The sequence below is a fragment of the Somniosus microcephalus genome, chromosome 19 (assembly GCF_052327205.1).
Source record: "Somniosus microcephalus isolate GS21.2 chromosome 19, FLI_Smic_1.0, whole genome shotgun sequence".
NCBI lineage: Eukaryota > Metazoa > Chordata > Chondrichthyes > Squaliformes > Somniosidae > Somniosus > Somniosus microcephalus.
The window spans coordinates 38,718,936-38,746,680 of record NC_141005.1 but is presented as its reverse complement, the minus strand read 5'-3'; the positions used below and the strand labels follow the sequence as shown (position 1 = coordinate 38,746,680).

The 27,745-nt window shown below is 45.1% G+C and overlaps 1 protein-coding gene across 5 annotated transcripts in view; it reads left to right on the top strand.

The window, feature by feature from the left end:
- morn3 (MORN repeat containing 3) overlaps window positions 1-27,745 on the top strand; it is a 64,764-nt gene that overhangs the window by 4,380 nt on the left and 32,639 nt on the right. For all 5 annotated transcript variants that reach the window (XR_015072319.1, XM_085961627.1, XM_085961628.1 and 2 more), the window contains exons 2-3: window positions 8,214-8,371; window positions 12,273-12,432. Coding sequence is in view for 4 of the 5 variants with exons in the window: in XM_085961627.1 (XP_085817753.1) it covers window positions 8,214-8,371; window positions 12,273-12,432 (318 nt within the window). In the remaining variant the exon portion in view is untranslated. The remainder of the gene's footprint in view (window positions 1-8,213; window positions 8,372-12,272; window positions 12,433-27,745) is intronic.

Here is a 27,745-nt window from a genome sequence, read left to right as displayed (position 1 = left end):
CAGACAGTGGAGATAAATTCATCACAGCACTAAATTCACCTGATCTCACAAGTAAAATATCAAAATTTAAAGAAAATCTATATGAGATCACCAGAGATGGTGTAAACATGGCCATAGATGATATAAATATGATCTTCCATGAGGCAGCTGTAAAAGCCGACCTTGTGAAACAGAAGAGGAAACGTTACAAAAGACAAAATAAAAATGAGAAATGGTTTGACCACGAATGCAAAAATGCCAGAAAAGACCTGAGAAAAATATCAAACCAAAAGCATCGCCAACCAAACAATCCAGACCTACGTATTAGATACAATGAGACCCTCAAAAGATATAAACACAAAATTATACCCACAAAATACTCGAAGAAATTGAAAACTCCATTAATCCAAATCAATTCTGGGATATGTGGAATAACCTGAGTACAACACAATTGCAAGCATTACCAATCCAAGATGGCAACATCTGGAGAACACATTTTGAAAACCTCTACAAAGACATCCCAATAAACGAAACAAACCCAAGTCAACATCATGTCACAGAAAAGCTCCACACACTAGAAGCAACAATTAAAGACAACCAAAACCCTCGAGCCTCCCCAATCACATGGAAAGAACTGGCCACAAAAACAAAATCCCTCCACCTAAAGAAAGCCTGTGGTCCAGACATCAAAAATGAAATGCTCAAGTTCAGCAATATGGAGATGCAGGGTGCGGTACTCAAGTTATTCAACATCATATTACGTTCAGGCTGTTTTCCCGATATCTGGTGCCAAGGACTCCTCCCATATATAAAAGTGGAAACAAATCAGACCCAAATAACTACCGCGGCATCTGTGTCAACAGTTGTCTAGGGAAGTTATTCTGCAGTATTCTAAATAGTAGATTACTGGATTTTCTTAACAAACATAATATCCTTAGAAAAAATCAAATAGGCTTTCTTCCAAAACACCGCACCACCGACCATATCTATACCCTTCACACTCTCATTGAAAAACATATACACCAAACAAAAAATGGGAAAATATTCGCTTGTTTCATTGACTTCAAGAAAGCCTTTGACTCTATCTGGCACGAAGGGCTCTATTATAAACTTCTTCAGTGTGGAATAGGGGTCAAAGTCTATGACCTTATTAAATCGATGTATCTGAAAAATAAATGCGGTGTCAAAATTGGAGACAAACGCACCGGTTTCTTCACCCAGAGAAGAGGCGTCCGGCAGGGCTGCAATTTGAGCCCGACCCTGTTCAACATATACATAAATGAATTAGCAGACATGCTGGAGCAAAGCGAGTCACCGGGTCTCTGTCTCCTGGATGGAGAAGTGAAATCCCTGTTCTATGCGGACGACCTGGTTCTGCTGTCTCCCACAGAACAGGGATTACAGCAACAACTAGACCTACTCGACAAATACTGCCAAAATTGGGCCCTAACAGTAAAGCTAAAGAAAACCAACATCATGATTTTTCAAAAAAGGGCCAGGTGTCAGGAAAACAAATACCAGTTTACTCTCAGTGATACCATCATAGGACACACTGAGCTACACTTACCTTGGTCTAACCATTACAGCATCAGGGAGCTTCAACATAGCAGTGAATGCACTAAAAGAAAAAGCCCGAAGAGCCCTATATGCAATAAAAAGAAAATTCTACAACATCCAAATCCCAATCAAAATCTGGCTCAAAATATTTGACAGCATAATCCTGCCCATTGCGCTGTACGGTAGTGAAGTATGGGGCCCGCTCAATCACCATAGGTACACTAAATGGGAAAAACACACAATAGAAGCCCTACATGCAGAATTTTGCCAAAGCATCCTTCGCACCCAAAGGAAAACACCAACAAATGCATGCAGAGCCACACTAGGCAGATTCCCACTGATAATAAACATCCAAAAATGAGCACTAAACTTCCTAAATCACCTCAAATCTAGCTCCCCAGACACCCTTCATTTTAAAGCCTTCCAGATCCAAGAGCTAAACCCAGAAAAGAGTCCCCTGAGGCAGCTGCTACTGAAACTAAGTACTCCTACTCAGCCGGACCCTGACCAGTCCCAGACCAACACTGCCGTCCAAACACCAATCCGAGTGAATCAAATCATTAAACAATGCAAAGAAACCTACCTGGAACATTGGAACAAAATAACCAAAAGCCAAAGCAGATTAGAATGTTACCGGGCCCTAAAAAGAGAATATAAACTGGCAGACTATCTCTCGGCCATCAGAGACACAAAACAGAGACAGACCCTCACCAGGTACAGACTAAGTGACCACCAACTGGCAATTGAAAAAGGAAGATACAAGAAATCCTGGCAGCCTAGAGAGAATGGAATATGTGATCAATGTCTGGCTGGCGAGGTTGAGACAGAGATGCATTTCCTCCTAAAATGTGAAAAATTCAACACAACAAGAAACATATTATTTGACAAGCTCAGCCAAACAACCCCAGATTTCAAGGAATTGGATGACCTGTCAAAATTAAGATTAGTCCTGGGAGAAGGAGACAGACCATACCTTGGTGCCAAATATGTAACAACATGTCACAACCTGAGGACTGTTTAAAATTAATACTGAATGTACCCAACGATGTACAATGACTGTTTCAATTAATATTGTTTAAAGTAATATTGTATGTACCCAACGAAGGTCAAAATTGTTTGACACCTACAGAATGTTGGAAAACTGTACTTTTTGTTATGTAAGCTTTGGCAATATGGTTCCCTGTAAACTTTTATGCCAATAAAGCATTTGAATTGAATTGAATTGAATTGACTGAAGGAGTTTAAGACCCTGCCAGCTTGGTGGGGCGAAGCGAGAAGAGTTTGCACAGAAAACCAGAGATACGGAGAGTTAAAGGTGGAGGCAATTGCAGGGATATGGTGGGATCTATAAACAAAAATTATGAATGAAAAGGGTTTGGTGGATGGGGAGCCACTGCAGGAATGCGATAACCAAGTTAGTGAGCAAGCAGAACTTAGTGTGGGTCAAAATTTGTACAAGTTGGAGTTTATGGAGGATGGGATGCCAGCAAGGCGAGCATTAGATTAACAACAGAAAACGCTGGAAAAACTTAGCAGGCCAGGGCAGCATCCGTGGAGAGAGAAACAGAGTCAACGTTTCAGGTCGATGAGTCTGGAGGTGACAAAGGCACACAAGGATTTTGGCAAGGCTGAAGCTAAGGTAGGGTGGAGGCAGACAATGCTACGGCGGTGGAAGTAGGCAGTCCAAGTAGGGCTTAAAGCTCAGCTGAGAGTTGAAAAGGGCCCCCAAGTCCAATTTGACACTGAGCTGAGCTTTCAAACCCATATCCTCTCCATCACAAAGACCGCCTACTTCCATCTCCATAATATCGCCAGCATGCTTTTGTTACCTCAATGCTCTCGTCGCCGGCCTCCCATCTTCCATTATAAACTTAAGCTCATCCAAAGCTCTGCTGCCAGTATCCTAACTCGCAACGTCCCGTTTACCCATCAGCCCTGTGCTCGCTGACCTACATTGGCTTCAAGTCCATCAACGCCATGAATTTAAATTTCTCATCCTTGTGTTCAAATCCCTCCATGGCTATGCCCTTTCCTATCTCTGTAATCACCTACAGCCCTTCAACCCTCTCTGAACTCTGCATTCCTACAATTCTGACCTCTTGTGCATCCTCGACTTCACCCCACCATTGCTGACCGTAGCGCCAGCTGTCTAGGGCTTAAGTTCTGGAATTCTCTTCCTAATCCTCTCCTCCTTTCACATAGTAAAACATCCCAAGGTGCTTCACAGGAACGTAACCAGACAAAAATTGACACTGAGCCAAAGAAGGAGACAATAGATGACCAAAAGCTTGGTCAAAGAGGTAGGTTTTATGGAGTGTCTTAAGGAGGCGAGTTGGAGAGGATTAGGAAGGGAGGCCCCCCGCTGCTTTTGAAGTGAATGGGATCATCTTGACATAGTGGGGTAGATTTTTGTCTTCATTCAATGAAATAAAAATCAGGGTAGGTGATCTGCCATGCCAGACTATTACCCAGGTGGTGAAGATGAAATTCTACCGCAGTGGTCTGGATGGACTCTAATTGTCTAATCTGGAAGGCAGCATTCCACAGACTCCCTGTCTGGCTTGGGTTGAATATACAACTCACTCCCTCCCCCCCCAAATTTGATTTTAAACCTTTGTGAACTAATTAAATTAAAAATAACAATTTAAATCATACCCAGATGTTCCTCAGTAAAATGGTTGAACATCCCAAAACGTGACTCTCATCCAGGACTTGTTTTGGACAAGCCGACTGGTACCATAGAGGCAGTCAAGGGGTCAAGAGAATTGGTGGAGATTGAGGTGGGTATCGCCTGTGTCCTTGTGAAAGCTGATCCTATGCCCACGGTTGGCAGCATGTAGGTAAAGTTAATGAGAGGGTTGAGGTTAAATCCTTGGGGAGGGATCTACAGGTAATAGTGCAGGGGAGGGAAGAGAAGTCATTTGTTATACTTTTTATCAGATCAAGATTTTTTTTGCAATTGATATTACTTAAATATGACAGATACTCTGTTTATTTTACAATAATACATGCTAATACAAAAGTTATTTCCACAATGTGCTCTCCAGATAATACTTTTGGAAGGTATGATTATATTCCCCTTAATAACTCAACTTTCTATAAAGCTGAATTCCATCAAAGAATTGAGTACTGCTGGGGAGGCTCTTTCTGCATCTCTCACTCCTGAGCAGAATACACAAAAAAGCTTGTCATTGGATAGGTGATCCTTTTCTTTACATATTTAAAAAAAAGTTTTGCGTCTAGTGTGTGTCGTAACACTTTGTTACAGATTAAAACAACTTTTAAGAAAAGAAAGCCAATCATTGACTCTCAACCTGAAATGTAGAAGCAATTGCAACTACCCCACTGATTTACGTCAGCAGTTTATATGTAGCTATAATTAACTTGATTTGCCCATTTGGTGTGGGCATAGGCTAGATTAGCATCTAAGCATCAAAACTGTGCTCCAGATCCAGGACAATCCATGAGCAATGTATCAGTAGATTTGCTGGTTATTAAAGAATTTCAACTAAGTGTAGCGGTTCGTGTGCATTGCCACTAAATAATCGAGTTCGACTTCGACGAACTATAAATAAGTTGTTTATTTACAGGAACAGGTTAAATACAACAGGTAAGGTAGCAGGTAAGATGGCTGACTGTAGGAGCAGCGTGGTGTAGGTCTTTCCCCAGCGGGGACGCCACGAGGACTAACTAGAAGTTTCCCAGCTCAACTGCCAGCAGGTTCCGAGCTCAACTGCCAGCAGGTTCCGAGCTCGACTGTTGGAAGGTTCTGAGCTCTGATGTCATGACGCAGAGTACAGGAGAGAAGCCTGAGTATAGTAACAGACATACAGTAAGGTAAGTTAAAGGAAATTATCTATCTCAATGTAAGGGACAACCAGTGGTACCGCCACATAGGCCCCCCCCAGAATTCGCTTTAACGAAAGTCCAAAGATGAGATGGTCTGACGCTGGTGGTCTCGGCGGTCGTGCAGTCTCGGCTTGGCGAGCAAGTTCCGAAGATGCTGCTCGTGAGGGGATCCATACGCGCGTCGTGGCGAATAAAGTGTATCCGTCAGGCGAAGGACCGTGGAGACGTGTGAAACAGCAGGCCTTGTCAGAGTGACGGGCAGGTTGGGCGGACGCGGGCGATGTCTCCGTTGATGTTGAAACAAGTCCTTGTTCCAACGAACTCTGCAGGAACGCCAAACGAGCGATCCAGAAGGACTTGACAGGCGAGGTCGGTGAACTCGCCGACAGGTGAGCGAAACCTTCGGGAGGCTGGAACGCACGGAACGGTGCGTGACATAGTGCTACGACGATAACACAACGGAGGGTGAAGAGTAGCTGCGTTGATCAGTGATCGGTGAGGCCAGCAACTTTCACGTGGCTGATCGAGGCCGCAGGATGCCCGTTGGACCCGTCCTCGGTGTGCAGTGTCAGTAGAGGTTTGCGTTTGTTAAAGGGAAAACTGGAGAAAGGGCTGCAACGTTCCGGGTTGTTGTTGCTTTCAGGAGGGGTCAACTCTGCCTGGAGGGCGGCAACACTTGTAACTGTTGTAAATTTAGGAGAACACAGCCGGGAGGGCAGCACGCTTTTTGTTCACGCCGAATCATGTAGTAGGTAACACAACCAGCAGGCTGAAGGGCTGGTGCATCGTCGGCGGAGAAGGAGTTGTCATTTTTCACGAGGGATAGGTCTTCGTGGTTCGCAAGGGATGGGTCCTCGTGCGCGAGGAGTGGGTCCTCATGTTTCGCGGGGGTGAGTCCTCGTGGTATCCCCGCAGGGCGCACTCCGATTTTGTGGGCCTGAACATGCTGTACCCCGCGCTTGGAGAGATTTATACTTGCTGTCGCTGTGGATGTAGAGGCGGACGAGCCGTGTGGCGGTAGGAAAGATGAGTACAGGGACCGTGAGCAAGTGCGTGGTCGGCGCCGCATCGAGGTTCTCGTCGAACGGGGCTTCTACCGGTATAAAGCACGAGGGAGACTGTGGCTCCCTGGATTGCGGTAGTGACAGCAAAACGGCTGGTGCTTCAATGGCGTGCTTCTTTTGTGAAAATTGCTCACAAAAAAAAGGAACGGGGTCCGGTTGAGGTTTGTCCGTGTCAAACGGGATCTGCTCCAGGCTGCGCTTACCTTGTGAATACGTTCGCAAAGACGGGGTCGCCTTTGGAGGAATCAGTGTTAGGCGGTTGCTGTTCCGTGGTTGTTCGTCGGTTGTGCGTCGGTCGTCTTGTGGGAAGACGAGGTTCAGGCGCGCGTTGCTACCGTGAAAATTGTTCACGGATACGGGTTCACCAATTGTAGTGTTGGAATTGATGAGCTCCCGTACTCGCGTCGTTGGGTCACCAATGTAGCGGTTCGTGTGCATCGGCACTAAATAATCGAGTTCAACTTCGACGAACATAAATAATTGTTTATTTACAGGAACAGGTTAAATACAACAGGTAAGGTAGCAGGTAAGATGGCTGACTGTAGGAGCACCGTGGTGTAGGTCTTTCCCCAGCGGGGACGCCACGAGGACTAACTAGGAGTTTCCCAGCTCAACTGCCAGCAGGTTCCGAGCTCTACTGTTGGAAGGTTCTGAGCTCTGACGTCATGACGCAGAGTACAGGAGAGAAGCCTGAATATAGTAACAGACACATACAGTAAGGTAAGTTAAAGGGAATTATGTATCTCAATGTAAGGGACAACCAGTGGTACCGCCACAAGAATGTTTTTTTTCTGTTTCTATTTTTCTGTTGCCTTAACCACTTCTGTGTTCTTTCAGTTTTACTTCTAACATATTTACTATTACCATTTTAATTTTATAGCTGAGACTGAAGAATTAGTGGGCCACTTGATGTTCCCACAGTGGAACTAAGGTGGATATGGAGATTTAATGATCTGTGGAACCTCCTTTTTAAAAAAAAATAAAAAAAATAATAGCTCTGAAAAGGAATTTCTGTGAGGCAGCGTTCTCACCTCTTCTCTACATTGCTGTCACACCCAACATGAACGGTTTAAAATCTTGTTGGTACAGTATTGGCTTAAGCTTTGAGTTACATGAGGCCCAATTCCATTTCTTGACGAATGACTTTGTGTCTGTTTTCTGATGCAATGTGTAGGTCTTTTGATATCGCTCTAGAGCTGTAAATCACCATCTAGGAACTTGCATGTTTTGGATGCTCATGCGATCTTTTTACATTTACCCCAATTGGGAAACTGTATCACCGAAGAGTGTAAAGAGGCTCACAAAAAAAGCAGCTTTTACATAATATACTCCATATATGTGATTAATTTCATATTGAAATATTGGCTTTTTTGCATATATCTGAATGATAAAGTTTATATGCCAATAAATGTACAATTAGTGAAATGTGCACTTTTCGCCCCACAGAGTACAAAGTACAAGTATAAATTTGGCGATACAGCATTGAATCCAGGAATTGAAATCCATATGTGAATTACTGTGAAAAGATTGAAAAACCTCACAACTTAAACATTGGGATGTGTTGTGATAATTCCTCATTAAAAGTAAAAATGACAACTAAGTGCAGTTAACAGTTCTGGTAATAGTGTTATTGTAATCATGATCTATTTTACAGCAGCTGAGTATTAAAAACCTCCAGTTTGAGCATTACAAAAAAGAAAACATAATTCTAAAGTATTAAAACATTTCCCATTGCTTTGATATTTGATATTTCAATCTAAACAGGAAAGGGAACACAGAGCTGGAAAACTACTGGAGCCATATACGATGGTGACTGGGAGTATGGAAAAAGAAATGGTTTTGGGACTTACAGTGTACCAGATCCAATCAGTGGAGAATATAAAAAAGTATATTCAGGAGAATGGAAAAATGACAAAAGACATGTGAGTACCGAATGATTTCATGATTTGGGTATTAGTTACTTGTTCTGTATCGTAGAAGTAAGACAGTCTCTACCACTCCATGGTATATCATCATCATTCTGCATAACATTTTTTGTTTTTAAAGTTTATCTATCCAAGATAACTGACTACTTCTAAGCAGATCTAGTACATCTTCCGCATTTTTTATCAGATTTCTCCTTTTCTTCATGGTGTGCTAACTTTCTTGCAGCATGAAAATTTCTTTCAACTGTGAAGATTGTAAGGCTTTGCGGCAGTTACTGTAATGAAGAGCTATTTTATACTTCATACTATTTTATACCTTTGGAAAACCTTGCATACTGTACATACAAGATTTGTTTTTGGGGGATGGGGGCATGCTCGCTCAGAAAATTGGAATTTTTGACATTTTATTTGGTACATTTTGGAGTGGACTTTTTAATTTGGTCTCAAATGAATCATTAGAACAGGTGCTCACACCAAATTCTGTCCCCGGTTTGTTTAATCTGAGACTTTGTAGGTATCTTAAATTACTAATATCATCTTCTAAATAACTGATTTAAAAAATCTGTAACTTGGAATCTTCCTGAAAACTGAATACAGCAGCTGAGTGTGTCCATAACTCAACCAATGTTTTGCAAGTGTTCAAGTTCAACATATTGAAAGGATTTAAAATTCAGAATGCTATGATTCTGGTCATGCCAATATTGATCTGCTTAATTAGTTAATTGATGTAGATGGGGTAAACCATTGGCTGTGCTGCTTTGGAGGTCCCTCATTCGCCATTGTGCTTGTTGTATATTCAAATTATATTTCCAGAGCATTTTGGAATAAGTTTGCAACGGTAAGATTGGGGCACGAAACGGCCTAATTAATGGCGTACGTCGCTGTTCTAGGAAATTCCAGGCCAATAAATCAGATACAACTGCAAACAAATCCACCTTGTATTTTTCTTTAAACTTCGATTATTGTCTATATTTTATTTATCCACAGATCAGTTCAAAAACAACAAATAACACACGCGCGGTATATGATGGAAGCTTTGCCCATGCACCAACACACTGCGTGTGGTGGTGGTGGTGGGGAAGACATTTTCCAAAAAGTATAAAATATTTAAAAATTAGCACTTCATTACAGTAACTGCCATAAGGCCTTGTAAGCTTCTTCACAAGACAGCTGCCTACAATTGACATTGTGGTATTTGCCATCCCATGTTCTTGGTACCAGGATCTGATGTACTTCTTTGTATCCCAGAAGAGAAGAGGTGGTACATTCATGTTCAAATCTTTTCAGGTACCTGCCTATACCACGGACAAAGGCTCTAGAAAGCCATTCAGGTCCAAATTGAAATACTCAAGATACGTACATGGTCACCACCATAACAGAAATACAACACAAATGGGTCAATCCACTACTCATTTACAGATATTTTAGTTTCAATTCCAAGAGATTGGGTGACCGCTTTGCAGAACACCTCCGTTCAGTCCGTAGGGGTGACCCCGAGCTTCCAGTCGCCTGTCATTTTAATTCACCGCCCCATTCCCACTCGGACCTCACCGTACTCGGGCTCTTGCATTGTTCCACGGAAACCCAGCGTAAGCTCGAGGAACAGCACCTCATCTTCCGATTAGGTACTTTGCAGCCTTCCGGACTCCATATCGAGTTCAACAATTTCAGATCATAACCTCGGCCCCTATTACATTTTTACATATTTTTTATCCACACCTTTGTTTTGGCCCTTCCCCCTTTTTTTACTCTCCCACATGGCAGCTGTCTCTTTCTGCCAGCGCATTTCACACCTAATCTAGAGCCGTCTTTTGTCTCTCCACTAGTCCTATCACCATCTCGTCTCGTTTTGAATACCTCTTAATGTCTCTTCACTTCTATTTTGTTCTCTCATCCCCATTTCCCAGCCCCCAAACTGGCCTTTTAATCTGTTTCATTTCCTGTGCTTTTTCAGTCCTGACAAAGCGTTTTGACCTGAACCGTTGACTCTATTTCTCTCTCCCCGGATGTTGCCTGGCCTGCTGAGTTTTTCCAGCATTTTCTGTTGTTGTTTCGGATTTCCAGCATCTGCAGTATTTTGCTATTTTACTCATTTACAGATGTCAGGATCCAGAAGTACACCAAACTAACGGACTACAAATACTGCTAGATCTCTTTCAACTTCACCAAGTATTTTGTGGCACTGTGAGTCTGCCACCATGATAAGGGTGTTGAATTTAGCAGTGCAAATACTGGAAGCTGGATCATGCACACTAATCTCTTGGAATTGAAACTAAAATTACACTTGTAAAAATATGGCTTAGATGACCCTAACTTTTTTGGAGCCCCATTTAAAAATGGTGAATAAGGACCTTCTGCCAAATTGGAGGCAAAGGGGACTCCAGGTAGATTCCACACCTGAACTGTCAGCTCTCTAACAATTGGCTACTGTCTTCAGCCACTTAGTGTCTGGTCAGCAGGTCACTTTCCTACACAATAGTTTTGTGCTTCTCTATTGATGAGGGAAATTTATATGAAAATAGAGGGTAGAGATTTGTTACTTTTTGTGCCCTCTATATTGATTTTAATTTTTTGTCGCCAGTTGAGAATCAGTGGAGCAAGAAGGTAGGGAAAATCCATTGTATGGGAGAGTTGGCTTGTGATGGGCAGGCAAGATCAGTCGGTGCATGGGTTGCCTTTTCCTTTTCTACCTTTGATTCATGGAATAAATTGGCATTTCTGTGAAGCAATGGGCAGGCAATTTGAATGTTGAGCTGGGATTAAACAGCAGGTCTCAGTATAAATAAATTCTCGGGGGGGAAAAATTCGGTCGCGCCCCCTTTGGGGTGGTAACTTTGCTACTTTTAGAGCCCTGAAAAAGTTAGCGCCCCTGCGCCGTAAATTGAGTGGTAGCACCCCAAGCAGGAGGCGGGGCGCTACTGGAAGCACTCCCCCCTCCTTCCTGGGGTGTTACCATTCAATATCGCAATGCTACGTGCAACAGCGCCACACACATCGGCATGTAGCGCCGCGGTATTACAGGCTCCCCTTCCCTGATTAAAGGGGAGGGGCCTAGCACAGCACGCACCACGGCTCTACTGGACCACCGGGGAGCGGGGTACCGAGAAAATAGCCCGGCACTCAAGAGGAGTGCCGGGCTGACCGATTGCGGCCGGCACCCCGTGTGAGGAGGCAAAAGGGGGCAGGTGCTGGCAGGCGGCCCAAAAAGAAATGGCTGCCCGGCACCTGCCTTTTAATTGGCGCTGCCGCGGCTGCAAAAACACCACCCTAACCCTGTCGGACATATCATCCGGCGGTAGGTATGGGGTCGTGACCAAAGTTTGCGGCCGGGGCGCTGTGCACGGCGATGACGTCATCGGCGGAGGCGCTGCGCCGCGGGGCGCTACTGGTTACCGCCGCCGCTAACCTCCCGCTGAATTTCACGGGAGGCATTAGCAGACCGTGCCCAGGGGCTAGGTGCTTTGCGCCCCGTTAGCACCCTAATCTTTCCCTCCTCCTGGAGGTAAAAAGTTCTTTCAAATTTAAATTGGTTTGGTACAATCTGATGATCACTGGGTGGCTGATGTATTGTCCTAGTTTTTCCCAAATCTGCTGATCCTTCTGCCCTTGCCTGGTTGTGAATGAACAAACATACATACAAAGTGCAGAAAAAAACTACATCCATGGAATAGAAAGCCAGTTATATAAATAGGGCGGCTACATGCAATACCTATTTACAGAGTTACATCAGTGAACTCATTGCAAGTACAGCATACTACATCTCACTGCAAAAGCTGTGATAGCTGGGAATTTCCAGGAGTGCTGCAAGTGTGCCATTCATTCCTTTTTGCAGAGTGGTTATCATTTTACCTTTACGTTTTTTCATCATTATTATTGTATATTGATCCCTTTTCTGCAGGGGTTAGGAACCAACTTTTACTCAGATGATGACATTTATGAGGGCCATTGGTATGCTGACAAGAGAAATGGCTGGGGTAGAATGTACAATGCAGATTGCTCTACATATGAAGGCGAATGGTCTGACGACAATCCCAATAGTCAGGGAATGCTTCGCCTGGGTGAGTTATGTTTTACATATGTGAGTATGTGTTACACAGTACTTACTAGGATTATCTAAACTAGACACTTATTTTCTGAATTGAGCAATGGCAATTTAGATTTATAACAGCCTGGAATACAGTAAAAACATAGGGGGTGAAATTGGGTGCCTTTGCACCTCCCGTTAGCGCAAGTGGCTTTGCGAGCAGGCACAGCGCTGACATCGACTCCCGCCATATTCGCTGGGAGTTTTGCAGCAGCGCTTGGCGCTTCCGCCCCGATCTCCTTCGCCCGGAGATCGTGACATCATCGCCGTGCGCTTCACCCCGAACCCAAAATTGACGTCCGCCCCCTGCAGCAGCGCCGTTCAAAAACACCGACAGCTGCAGGAGGCATGAATCAGGTGGCCGGCCGCTTTGGGGGGCGATGATTAAAGGTAAATAAAAATAAAAAAAACTTACCTTTCTTGTTCCAGGTTTTTTCGCAGGTTACTGCCCACGATCGATCAGCCTGGCACTCTGCTTGAGTGCCGGGCTGATCGCACGGGATTGCGGCAGCCTTGGTGGTCCCTGCAGTGATGGCCCTTCCCTTTAAGGGAGGGAAGGAGCCTTTAAACGCGGCAGCGCTGCACGGCCCATTGTGCAGCGCTGCTGAAGTCTCCGCCCCGCTCTCCGAGGTTAGCGCCCTAAGAAGGAAGTGGCGCGCTTGATTTAGCGCTTCACTTCCCTCTTGGGGCGCTAAAACTCAATTTCGTGGGCGGCGGGCACTAAAGTTAGCACTCGGACAATGTTAGCGCCCCAAAATGGTCGATACTGAATTTTTCCCCGATAAAGTCTGGATTGAGAAAAGACAGTTCTACTGATCAAATCTATTCCATCCAGAGCTCGTGTTTGTTTATTCGATCATGGACTCTGCCTTTTACCTGCTCCCCCACTAACCATGAACACCTATTGAGCCATACTTCAAGGAACACTACATTACTTCCTATACATCACCTACAAAAAAATCAAGCAGTGTTATTAATATTTCTATAATCCCTAACTCCCCTTCCCAACAGATGTAATTCCTGCTCCCTTTTAGTTCAATTCATTCCAAAGCAATTACCCGCTCTGGGAGTCTGTTCCATGTGCCCACGATCCTGTGAGGTGGGGAAAAAGTTTTCACTGAATTTCTAACCTTGCTTGAGGTTTGTGAATTCTGTATTTTGTGTTCTCCAGCCCTATGCTCATTATTCCAAGTTAAATAGCTTGTTTACTTTCAATCTTATCTATAGTATTCATTATTTCCAAGAGCTATATTGTGTCTTTTCTTCAGTGAAAATAAGTTAAGTCACTTGAGCCGGTCTTCAAAAATTGGTTAATCAGTAATGGAATTAACCTGGTCACTTTTCTCTGAATGCTTTCTAATGCATTTATATCCTTTTTGAAATAAGGTGACCAAAACAGCATGCTAGAAATGGCCTCTATTAGCCTGTACAATGTCATTATAATATGCATTGACTTGTAATCCACTGCCCTCCCGATGCAACCCATTTTGCCGCCTTGATAACTGCTTTACACTATACAGATGCTTTCAAGGTAGGATCCAAATATTTTTCCTTATTGGCCAGTAGAGCTTCAAAATAGGACCCTTTCATTTTATAAAGATGTTTATTATATACTGTTCCTGTATGCATCATTATACATTTATCCACATTAAAATCTATCTTCCATTTATCAGCCTGTCTGGATAATTGATTCAAGCCCCCTTTGAAGATGATGCATTTTATTTCTACTCATTACCTATCCACATAGCTCTCCATCATTAACAAATTTAATGCTACTACTACAGATAGCCTGTTTTATATGATTCAAAAATAGTGTGAACAGCAAAGGTCTCAGAACACATCTTTCTGGAACATCACTGGTTACTTTTACATTTTCCATCTACTTATCACTTTGGGGGCGATTTTGCCAGCCCTGGGGAGGCGCGACTGCTGGGAAAATGGCAGAATTTGGGGGCGGGTGCCGTCCCGCGCCGGGTCCCATCTCCTTGGAGGCAGGAAGGGATTAAAGCCTATTAACTGCCTGTTAACAGGTAGAAAATAGGATTATCCCCCTTTTGCCCTCACGTGCGGGCTTCTCGAAGGCTCCAAAACACGCCAGCTCAGCGGGGGTCGGGGGGTGCAAAAGTGTGGTGTGAAGGTAAGTGATGGGTGCAAGAGTGTAGAGGTGAGTATCTGAGGTAAGTGCAAAGTGTTTTTAAAAGCCTAGATGGGTCGGAGAGGAATTTCCCAGATTTTTTTCTCCCAAATTGGCCATTGGGTCTTTATCTGGTTTTTCGCCTCTCCCGGGAGATCACATGGGTTCGGGTGGATGCAGAGTGATAGAAGATTTGAGGTTAGGATCAGATCAGCCATGATCTTATTGAATGGTGGAGCAGGCTCGAGGGGCCGATTGGCCTACTCCTGCTCCTATTTCTTATGTTCTTATGTTCTTTCCTTTGTTTCTTTCTGCAGGCTTCAGTCAGTTTGTATGCGGAGAGTCTCGGACCTCTGCGTTGGGATTGACAGGTGGCCGTTGCATTCACAGATGCAACAACCATCTCAATTCTGTTAAAGAAAGAAGTTTGATGGGGTCTTGTATTCAAGACCTCATCAAACTGCGGAGAATGTCACTGTTTGACAGCTTCACAGAGCTGTCAAACGATGACAATTCATCTGTCAAAAATTTTTGACATGAAACGTCATACGTTGACATGCTCTGCAACCGGCTTTCCCTTAATTGGCCTGCTAAGCCTGCTGGGCAGGCTTAACAAGGTCAATCAAGAGAAAATAGCGTGGGCTGGTCACAAATCGATGGAGGCGGGACATCGACCCGACAAGCAGCAGTCCTGCCTCCAACACGCCCCCAGTCACAAAATCACCCCCATGTCTCTCTTTTGTTGCTAAGCAAATTCTCAGTCCATCTAGACAATGTTATTTATTCCACGAACCTTCAGCTTCCCTACCATTCTCACATAAGGAACATTGTAGAATGCCTTTGAAAATCCAAGTATGCCCCATTTATTGGATTACCCACATTAACTAGCTTAATTACTGCTTCAAAGAATTCCACTAGGGTTATCTGTTACTTCTACAACAACACTGACTGATGTCTAAGAGGCTTGTGTTCTTTAGATGTGTCAACTTCTACCCTGGATATTTCTTTTGACTTTGAAACACAGAACATTATAGAAGAACGAGTTCTAGTTATGTAACTGAAATGCTGCAAGCAGACTTTATATATAGAGCTCAAGGTTGGGATAGGTCTTAGTGTTACCATGATTCAGTGGTAACACTCTCGCCTGAGTCAGAAGGTTGTGCCTTCAAGTCCTACTCCAGGGGCTTGAGCACAAAATTTAGGCTGACGTTCCAGTGCAGTACTGAGGGAGTGCTGCACAGTTGGAGGTGCCGTCTATTGGATCATACGTTAAACCGAGGCCCTGTCTGCCCTCTCAGATGGATATAAAAGATCCCATGGCACTCTTCGAAGAAGAGCAAGGGAGTTATCCCCGGTGCCCTGGCCAATATTTATCCCTCAACTAACATTGCTAAGACAGATTATCTGGTCATTATCACATTGCTGTTCATGGGACCTTGCTGTACGTTAATTGGCCACCACATTTCCTACATTACAACAGTGACTACACTTCAAAAGTACTTCATGGGCTGTAAAGCGCTTTGGACTGTTCTGAGGTTGTGAAAGTCGCTATATAAATGCAAATCTGTCTGTCTTTTTCTTTTCCTTTTATTTTAATTTCTCCACATGACCACTACTTGTAGTGATAGTATAAACAGCATCTACTTGCAGGCAGTTATCACATATCTGGCAGTACTGTTCATTTTTAGTGATCCCACGTCTACAAGAATTTAACAGGAAAGCATCTTCAGTACAGCTACAACTACAACTTGCATTTATATAGCGCCTTTAATGTAGTAAAGCATCCCAAGGCATTTTCCAGGAGCATTATCAAACAAAATTTGACACCAAGCCACGTAAGGAGATATTAGGACAAGTAAACAAAAGCTTGGTCAAAGTGGTAGGTTTTAAAGAATGTCTTAAAGGAGGAGCGAGGTAGAGAGGCGGAGAGGTTCAGGGAGAGAATGGCAGAGTTTAGGGCCTAGGCAGTTGAAGGCACAACCGCCAATGGTGGAACGATGAAACTCGGAGATTTGCAAGAGGCCAGAATTGAAGGAGCGCAGAGATCTCGGAGGGTTATAGGGCTGGAGGAGGTTACAAAGATAGGGAGAGGTGTGTCCATGGAGGGATTTGAAAACAAGGATGATTTTTAAATTGAGGCTTTGCCAAGGTAAGTCAGCAAGCACAGGGATGATGGGTGAATGGGACTTGGTGCGAGTTCGGATACGGGCAGCAGAGTTTTGGATGAGCTCAAGTTTACAGAGGGTGGACGATGGGAGGCCGGACAGGAGAGCTTTGGAATAGCTGCGTCTAGAGGTAACAAAGGCATGGATGAGGAAGCAGGAAGATAGCAAACCTTTATATTCTATAGCAATCCATAACTCTCCATCTTCACCCCATCTTCATGGCACTGAATTCTCCAAATATACCATGTTGCTGCTCCCACTAATTTTGTTTCTACCCTGTTGTATTAGTTTATACCCCTGATGGCATTGTTGCTGACTCTGATGTTTCCCATCTGGCCACTGTTGTTGGTAATCTGCTCCCTTGTGACTTGCCTTTGGAATAAAATATTCCCAGGTTAGGATTGGCTTACGGTTGGAAACATAGAAACATAGAAGATAGGAGCAGGAGTAGGCCATTCGGCCCCTCGAGCCTGCTCCGCCATTCAATGAGATCATGGCTGATCATTCAAACTCAGTACCCTGTCCCTGCCTTCTCCCCATATCCCTTGATCCCTTTAGCCTTAAGAAATATATCTAACTCCTTCTTGAATATATTTAATGAATTGGCCTCTACTGCCTTCTGTGGTAGAGAATTCCACAGGTTCACCACTCTCTGGGTGAAGAAATTCCTCCTCATTTCTGTCCTAAATGGCTTACCCCTTATCCTTAGACTGTGACCCCTGGTTCTGGACTCCCCGACCATCGGGAACATCCTTCCTGCATCTAGTCTGTCCAGTCCTGTCAGAATTTTATAAGTTTCAATGTGATCCCCTCTCATTCTTCTAAACTCCAGCGAGTATAAGCCCAATCGACCCAATCTCTCCTCATACGTCATTCCTGCCATCCCAGGTATCAGCCTGGTGAATCTTCGCTGAACTCCTTCCATGGCAAGAACATCCTTCCTCAGATAAGGCGACCAAAACTGCACACAATACTCAAGATGTGGTCTCACCAAGGCCCTGTGCAACTGCAGCAAGACATCCTTGTTCCTGTACTCAAACCCTCTCGCTATGAAGGCCAGCATACCATTTGCCTTCTTAACCGCCTGCTGCACCTGCATGCTTACCTTCAGCGACTGGTGCACAAGGACACCCAGGTCTCGTTGCACTTCCCCTTCTCCCAATCTATTACCATTCAGATAATAATCTGCCTTCCTGTTTTTGCCACCAAAGTGGATAACCTCACATTTATCCACGTTATATTGCATCTGCCATGCTTCTGCCCAATCACCTAACCTGTCCAAATCATCCTGGAGTTTCTCGGCATCCTCCTCACAGCACACACACCCACCCAGCTTTGTGTCGTCTGCAAACTTGGAGATATTACATCTAGTTCCCTTGTCTAGATCATTAATATATATTGTGAATAGCTGGGGTCCAAGGACCGATCCCTGCGGTACCCCACTAGTCACTGCCTGCCACTCGGAAAAAGACCCGTTTATTCCAACTCTTTGCTTTCTGTCTGCCAACCAGTTCTCTATCCAAGTCAATACCATGCCCCCAATCCCATGTGCCTTAACTTTACAAGCTAATCTCTTATGCGGGACCTTATCGAAAGCCTTCTGAAAGTCCAAATACACCACATCCACTGGTTCTCCCTTAGCTATTTTACCAGTTACATCCTCAAAAAATTCCAGTAGATTAGTCAAGCACGATTTACCTTTTGTAAATCCATGTTGACTTTGTCCGATCTTGTCACTGTTTTCCAAGTGCTCTGTTATTACGTCTTTTATAATGGACTCTAGCATTTTCCCCACTACCGATGTCAGGCTTACTGGTCTATAATTCCCCGCTTTCGCTCTACCACCTTTTTTGAATAGTGGGGTAACATTAGCTACCCTCCAATCCATGGCTACTGCTCCAGATTCCATCAAATGTTGGAAGATGATCAGCAATGCATCTACTATTTCTAGGGCCACTTCCTTAAGTAACCTAGGATGTAGATTATCAGGCCCCGGGGATTTATCGGCCTTCAATCCCATCAATTTCCCTAACGCCATTTCCCTACAAATACTGATTTCTTCAGTTCCTCCCTTTCATCAGACCCTATGTTCCCCGACATCTCTGGAAGGTTATTTGTGTCCTCCTTTGTGAAGACAAAGGGTTAGGTCTTAGGCTTGGGGCAGAGTTGAGGGCTGAATTTTGGTTTATGATGAATTTATATCTGGGGATGACTTTATTTAATTCATTGATTTGAAGTGTTTATTTTGAGCGGGAGGATTGTAAAGATAAAGTCGCTGGGGGTTGAGCTGATCTGTATTTCATGATGTATGTTAATTGACAAGTGTTTTTGAAAAAATCGGATTGCAACATTTACACAAACTTTATTCTATTTCCTGAAAAATTAATAATTTTCTGGAACATTCTATGAGTGTGACTAAGTACTTATGAAATCTTAAACGAAGCACCACAGGTTACAAAATTGGCGTGATTACCCCTTTTTCGATTTATTGTTAACTACTTGCAATGAGCAAGTACTACAAGTAGCACCCAATCAAATTATTCATTGGCCCAGATTTTGTTGTCGAAATAGCAGTGAGGCGAATGGCACTTGCTGTTATTAAACGTAAATGGTACAGCAACTTCAGCCGAGGTGCAAATGTGCGGTTAAATAGCAATACCCAAAAGTTGCTATCAGAGTTGCGCCGCTCCGCCGTTAGCTTCATGAAAACAGCATTTCACTGTCTGCCTCCGCATTGAAAGGCATTGAATGGCATGAAGTTATTGTATTTACGCAGTAGATACGAACTAAACGCACCACGGAAAGTTAAGTCGTGGCATTACAAGCGCAAGTACCCTTTTAACGATGTCATAACACTTAATTACTGCCAATCAACCTCTCTGGCACTGAAAATTAACCATTAAAAGTGTGGAGACTCATTCTTTCAGGTATTAATTGTTGGAGATTTAAAAAATGTCAAATTTTAAATTTACATTTTTTTTAACTTTTCTTCTCTGTCTCTTTTTATTAATCTCTCAATCCAATCTTTCTTTCCCTCTCTTTATTTCACTTTCAGTATCTGATTTGACATTGAATTCACCCAATCTAATTTACACTTCCACCTCCGTCGTTCCTCTGTTTATTTCTCAATCCTTCAATCTGATTGGTTAAGGAGGTACACAGTTGCTTGCCCTGTTCACTCAGGTCCCAGATGCCCTGTTTTCCTTGCGTCGATATCAGCTCGCACTTTCAGCAATTTGCCAAGTAAAAAATGTTAAAGCTTAAATGTGCAAGGGCAAGTCTAACTAACAGCAGATGCCATTAGATGCTCTGCTACAGCAAAATCTGGGCCATTGGCCCGAATTTTGCGGTCAGCGGCGAATGAACAGTGGTCGCCATTCATTATGCCTACAGCTGTCCACAGACTTTTCGTGGGCTTTTGAACGGCAACTTGCAGTCATCGGGAGTCTGATACAGCGCAGCATCCTCTACAGGGGATCTAGGACCTCTGAACAGGGCAGGAAACAGAGTCTAAACCAGGAAGTATAAGTTAGAATATTTAATTTAATGTAAAATCATGTACAGAAAGCAAAATAAAGAGAAGGAAAGAAAGATGGGATTGAGAGTGAGATAAAACAGACAGAAAGAAGTTTATCTCCAACAATAATTCAAATCTGAAGGAATTACTGCCACTTAGACTCCACACATATAAAAGTAAATTTTCAGTGCCAGAGAGGTTGTTTTGTAGTAATTAAGACTGATCAGTCTGTTAAAAATTCACTTACACTTGAATGGAGAAGCCCTAACTTTTTCCTGGTGTGTTTACTGGGTAAGCATCCCAACTTCATGCCCTTCATGTGTTTTTATGCCAAATCGCTCAGCGAAATACCGGTGTAGCGAAGCTTGCAGAGGAGCAGGGCAAATCGGACAACACCATCTTGATTTTCATGTTTAACTGCACATGTACGGATGCTGGAGGCTGCTGTCCGATTTACTCTTAATAACGGTGGGTGCTGATAGCCTCACTGTTATTCTCAACTCAAAATCCGGGCCATTGTGTTTTTCAAACACCGCAACTACCACACAATTAATCAATCAAATTGAAGTCATGTTGTTGACAACCTTTTTCTTTCTTTACTCAGTGCACAGAGCTAAAAATAATAGGATTGGTTTCATTTCTGGCACAGATCGGGCAGGCAGTTGATGGGGCATCACCGTGCCTGTTCAATGACAGTGTGAGGTCAAATTGATTTTAGTGGTCTGGCCTCATTTAAATACAACAGGGGACCTGCCAGTGGTAACCACACTGCTTATGGGCAACTCGACATTGGGGAAGGAAATCCAGTGGGCCGGCTGCCAATTAAAGGCAGCATGTAATCCTTAAAGGGGAGGTGCACTTTTCAAAGGTAGTCAGTGCATAACTGGGGCAGAATGCAACATGACATTAACCAGAGCACCCCGATTCACCAGTGCAGCTGCGGAGGTGCTCATGGAGCAAGTGAGGAATAAGAAGGAAGTCCTTTTCCCTTCAGATGGCCAATGGGTGCCCTGGAAGCAGTAGCAGATGAATGGCAGTGTCCTGGAAAATTAGCCAGCTGCAGTGGAGAGCGGTGGCTGGGCAGGTCAATGCCAGCAGCAATGTTCCTAGGTTCTGACTGCAGCGCAGGAAGAAAATTAATAATCTTACCAGGATTGCCAAGGTAAGACTACTCCACATCTCTTACTCTTGAAATAGCCCTGCAAAACTGTACTTTAGCTTAGTAGTCGCAATCCATCCCACCCCCACTTCCCACACCTCCGCACCAACCACTACACCTCCTTCTGATTGCATGCTCACACTCAGCATCTGCTACAATGACTTGACCTTTTGCCTATAGTTGCTGTTTCATTCTCTCATCATGCAGACTATGCTAAGCTGCCTCACACATCTTAAAAGCCTTTTAACAGGGTAAACACTAACCGATTTCCACTCTTCTTGCCAGAGATGCTGGCACACAATTGAAGGGAGACTTGAAGAACAGGAGGACGTTCCACCGCATTGCAAACTTTGACGACAGTGGAGGACGTGGCCATCGACATAATTGGCAGGGATCGGGCACACAGCATCGGAGATGATTTACACTGGAGGCCATGTAGAGCAGGGTGCTTGGGCATTTTCCCTTCCTTTTTCTCCTTCCACTTCACTAACTCAAACAGACACACACACAACATGACAACGTGGTGCTGCAGTGCACTGTCATTCATCTGCTACTGCTTATCCTTGCCATTACCTGTCTCTATCCTTTTTCTAGGTCCTTGAGATGATAGGCCCTGCAGCCACACCGATGAAGGGGGAGAACCCTCCTAAAGATGCACTGTCACTCACTATCGTCAGCAAAGAATTTGGCACCCTGCATGGTATAGATAATGAGGTATAGGGATCTGCAAGGGGTGATTTACAGAGCACAAGTAAGCAGGTGCAGGTGAAAAGGTCAGCCCAGGAAATGGCTTGCTGGAGGGCAAGCTCACGTCTTATCTCTGCTAAAGTGAAGAGATGCAGATTTTAGGGATCCAGCCTTTAAAAGAAAAATGCTTTCTGTGCACCAGAAATAGCTGAATATATTGGACTGCCTGCTAGGAAGCTACTGCAACATGTCAGTGACTGGAGGAGTCCGCTACCAACTTGTGTGAGGATCTGGCGGATGGTATCGACACTCTGGTCACTTCAGTGGATGCTGCAGCTAAGCCCTCTTTGCCGGGAGTGTGTGGCATGAGTAGTACCTCTTCAAGATGCTCATACTGGGGCCATGCAGGCCTAGCACTTCACCATCTCCTCTGCCTTGGACAGACTGGAAGACCGAATGGATAGGGATTCAAGTGGGGGATTCTTTCATTCTTTTCCTGTTTTCTCCCTTCCAACCAATTTTTAATCCAGTTTGTTATCCTCCCCTAGTTTCACACCCCTCTCTAGTAATCTCCCGTGTGTTACCTTGTCAAAGGCATTCCTAAAGTCCATGTACACTACATCCACTGCATCCCTGTCTACCATGTCTGTTACATCCTCAAAGAATTCTGTAAGGCTTGTCAAACACATTTGTCCCTTTTGAAATATGTGCTGGTGCTGGCTACTTCAACTATTTTCTCTTTATCTAGAAACATGGTCATTTTATCCTTAATTAAACTCTAAAATTTCTTCTACCACAGATGTTAAAATCTAACTGGGCTGTAAATTACCCAGATTAGCTCTTCTCTCTTTTTAAAAATGACTATTACATTGGCCACTCTTCAGTCCTCCGGCACACACTTGCACATTCAGTAGAGCCCGGAAATATAATTTCTGGGGCCTTGACAATTTCTTCACTTGTCTCCCTCAGGATCCTAGAATGTATCCAGTTGGGCTTTGACATTTTGTCTTCCTAACTAATTTATCTAAATTTTCCTTTCATCCATTATAATATAGCTCATCTTGCCCGCAAACACTTCAGGATTCACCTCCTCACTAATGTTCTTCTCTTCAGTAAGGATTAATGTGAAATACCTCTGCCATTTTTTGATCATCATCTATAAATTGACAATCCTTTCCTCTCTGAGGTTCCACCTCGCTTTTAACAATTGTCTTTACTGATATATTTGTAAAATGCTTAATTGTTCTTTTTGTTGTTTTTTGAAATTTTTTCCTCCTATTCCTTCTTGGTTCTCCATATCACCTCCTTAACTTTTTATATTTTCATGTGGCGGAACCACCAGAGGATTACGGACAATTGTATACAATTCCTTTTACAGCAATGTAATACAGCTGGGGGCTGCACCTTTAATGTATCTGTTAACTGTACTAGGGCTTCTTTCTTGTACTCCGCGTGATGACGTCATGCCGTCCGTCACGTGATCTCTCAACGGCGGGAAGAACGTGATGACATCATGACGTCAGAGCTCGGAACCTTCTAGCAGTAGAGCTCGGAACCTGCTGGCAGTTGAGCTCGGAACCTGCTAGCAGTTGAGCTCGGAACCTTCTAGCAGTTCCTGAGGGGCTTTCCAGCAGACCAGACCTATTTGCATTGTATCCTACAGTTTCCTGTACAGCTTCGTTTGTTCATTAAATTTTATTGTTTTTGATTTTCTGAGTCGATCTCAATTCTTCGGCTAGGAACCCCAGTTCCTACATTGGTGACCCCGATTTCTTCAAACAATTTTCGTTGAAGTTACATCATGGACACGAACGCCGTCACCCTCAAACTGCCGCAATTTTGGGAGCAACAACCAGCCGCGTGGTTTTTCCAGGCGGAAGCCCAATTTGCAATCTGGGGAGTAGCAGCGGATTCGACCCGTTATTATTACATGGTCTCCGCCCTCGACAGCGCCACGGCCTTGCGGGTCGTCCGCCTCCTCAGGAGTCCACCGAATGATGGCAAGTACGAAGCTTTAAAAGCACTTTTACTGCAGATTTTCGGTCTGTCCAAGTCGGAGCGCGCTCGCAGACTTATCTCCATGCCCGGCCTCGGGGACTCAAAACCCTCAGAGCTCATGAGCCAAATGCTCACGCTTTTGGGCTCGGAATCGCAATGTTTTCTGTTCCGCGAGCTGTTTCTCTGTCAACTACCAGAGCCAGTACAGACGGCCTTGGCCAATTCCGCGATCACGGATTGTGCTGAACTCGCCGCGGAAGCTGATAAAATATTCACCGTCTCACAACAATCTTGTGCAGCCACGAGGCGCCCATCCCCCACAAGAGCGAATCCGACTCCTCCTCCTGCAGGCTGGTGTGCATACCACGCTCGTTTTGGCGCGAAGGCCAGAAATTGCTATCCGCCCTGCAGTTTCTCACCAAAAAAAAAACCTACCTCAAACCAGCGGTTTCTGAGAAGATCAATAAGGCCTAAGGGATGCGCCGGAGTTGCGATGGCCGTCGGGTCCGCAGGGAAACTCCTATACATTACAGACTCCCTGTCAGGGCGACATTTTCTCTGTGATACTGGCTCCCAGTGCAGTATCCTACCAGCATCGAAGCTAGATCTTCAATCCGGCAGTCAAGGTCCCCCCCCTCGAGGCAGCCAATGGTGCGGCCATTCGCACGTTCGGAAAGCGTAGGTGTAGTGGCGCTTCTTAGTTTCCAAACAGGCAGCCACTGAGCTGTGGGGCTTTTAACAACGAGTAGACGCGTGTCGAAATAAAACGTTCCCAAACGTAGCTTTGTCTTTTAAACTCTTTACTATAACACTTTACGAACAGAATTACAAAGCAAACACGTATAAACGAACACGGTCAAAAACTGTATTGCTCCAAACCTCACAACTTCTGCCTCCTTCAGCCACGTGGAGTTTAAACTGTAAAATGGCTGCATACCATGTGTGGCTTAGGGACTGTACCATTGTGGCAAGAATGAAGGGGGTGTCTCGGACTATACTACTGGAGCAAGAAAATAGGGGGTTTCTTAATACAATAAGTCAATCAGGTAAATTAACTATTATGCTATTTAACCAATATTTTAAAGTATTTTCTTAAGCTTTTATGGCTCTTACAGTAGGGTCCAGTTGAGTTTTGGCGGCCAACGTTTTGTTTGGGAGTTCATCACGGCGAAAGTCTCACAGGCCATCCTGGGGGCAGATTTCTTCTGCGCAAATGGGTTTCTCGTCGACGTCCGACACTGCCAGCTAATCAGTGCCTCCATTTTTCACTCGGTCCCCTGCCACCGAAGCACCGCGATGTCTCGGTCAGTTGCCTGTGCAGTCCCATCTCCAAATGAGTTATCTCGTCTTGTCAGTGAGTTCCCTGAGCTCACCAGGCCCACATTTTCTTCTTCAGTCGCGAGGCACGGTGTGGGGCACCACATTACCACGACAGGATCCCCCGTTTATGCGAGAGCTTGAAGGCTGGAACCTGGTAAACTCGCGGCCGCCAAGGCGGAGTTCCATACAATGGAACGCCTGGGTATTATTCGACGTTCGAATAATCCTTGGTCCTTGCCATTACACATTGTTCCTAAGCCGGGCGGCGGATGGCGACCATGCGGCGACTACAGACGCCTGAATGAGGCTACCACACCGGATCGGTACCCAATTCCTCACATTCAGGATTTTTCGGCCCATCTGGCAGGGAATTCCATCTTTTGCAAAGTAGACCTCGTCCGAGGCTATCATCAAGTGCCCGTGCATCCTCAGGACGTCCCCAAAAGTGCCGTCATCACACCTTTCGGGCTCTTTGAGTTCCTTCGTATGCCGTTTGGGCTGAAGAATGCAGCACAAGCCTTCCAATGTCTCATGGATTCCGTGTTGCGCGATCTGCTGTTCATCTTCGTCTACCTAGACAACATCCTTATTGCCAGTAACAGCACGAAAGAACACATTACGCACTTGCGTACCCTTTTTTCTCGTCTCAGCCAACATGGCCTTATCATCAACCCGGCCAAGTGCCAGTTTGGGTTGCACAGCATTGATTTCCTGGGACCTCAGAATTGCCTCTGGCCACCTGGTGGTGCGGTCTACCACGGTGAGGAGGTGAGTGTACCCGCGAGAGGAAGGGAGAGGACCAACCAGGTCCACGTGCACATGGTCGAATCGACGCTCCGGAACCGGAAAAGTGGCGACTGGGGCCTTAACATGGCGCCGTCCCGCTGGCCACGAAGGTGGAAGCAGTCACCTCGTTCCCTCTTCCTCAGACCATCACGGCCCTCCAGGAATTTCTGGGAATGGTCAATTTTTATCATCGGTTCGTCCCCAAGGCGGCATTGTTGATGCAACCTTTGTACGAGGCCCTCAGAGGTAAATCGCGCAAAGACCCGATCGATTGGACACCCCAGATGGACCAGGCTTTCCTCGACACTAAGAACGCTTTGGCTGCTGCGACCATGTTGGCACATCCCCTTCCGGGCGCAACCATTGCCCTTACCACCGACGCATCTGATTATGCCATCGGGGCAGTACAGGAGCAGTGGGTCGACGGCACATGGCAACCACTGGCTTTCTTCAGCCGACAATTGCGGAAGAACAAACGCAAGTATAGTACTTTTGATAGGAAGTTGTTGGCATTGTTTCTGGCCATCCGCCATTCACGGCTTTTGTAGACCACAAGCCACTTACTTTTGCGATGGCCAAGACAGCGGAACCATGGCCAAGACAGCGGAACCATGGTCGGCACAGCAACGACGTCATCTTACGTACATATCTGAATTTACAACCGACATACAACATGTCTCGGGCAAAGACAACCTGGTGGCGGATTGTCTCTCCCGCGCCCAGCTCCACGCAGTACACCTGGGAGTCGACTATGTTGGTTTGGCAAAAGAACAGAAGGCAGATCCTGAAGTGCAGGCATACCGGACCGCACCTTCCAGCTTACAAGTGGCTGATGTCAGTTTCCAGGCCGCAGGGACCACACTCCTGTGTGACATCTCGATGGGCGTCCCACGTCCAATCGTTCCAGTCGAATGGCGCAGGAGAATTTTCGACACTATCCATGGGTTGTCACACCCTGGCATGAGAGCGTCACAATGACTCATGGCAAAGAAATTCGTCTGGAAGGGCATGCATCTCGACGCCCGTGACTGGACCAATACCTGCGTGAGTTGCCAGAAGTCTAAGATACAATGCCATGTTAAGGCCCCAGTCGCCACTTTTCCGGTTCCGGAGCGTCGATTCGACCATGTGCACGTGGACCTGGTTGGTCCTCTCCCTTCCTCTCGCGGGTACACTCACCTCCTCACCGTGGTAGACCGCACCACCAGGTGGCCAGAGGCAATTCCTTTGGTTGCCACCACAGCGGCAGACGTCTCCAGAGCCTTCATCTCGTCGTTGGTAGCTCGGTTCGGGGTACTGGCTGACATCTCCTCCGACCGGGGGCCTCAATTTACCTCTGAGCTTTGGAACGCCGTATCTCAAGGTTTGGGCACCAAGCTTCATTGTACCACCGCCTACCATCCACAGGCGAACGATCTGTGTGAAAGATTCCACAGGTCCCTTAAAGCCGCACTGCGTGCTAGTCTCCGTGGGCCTAGTTGGGTGGACAGGCTCCCTTGGGTGCTGCTAGGTCTTTGCATG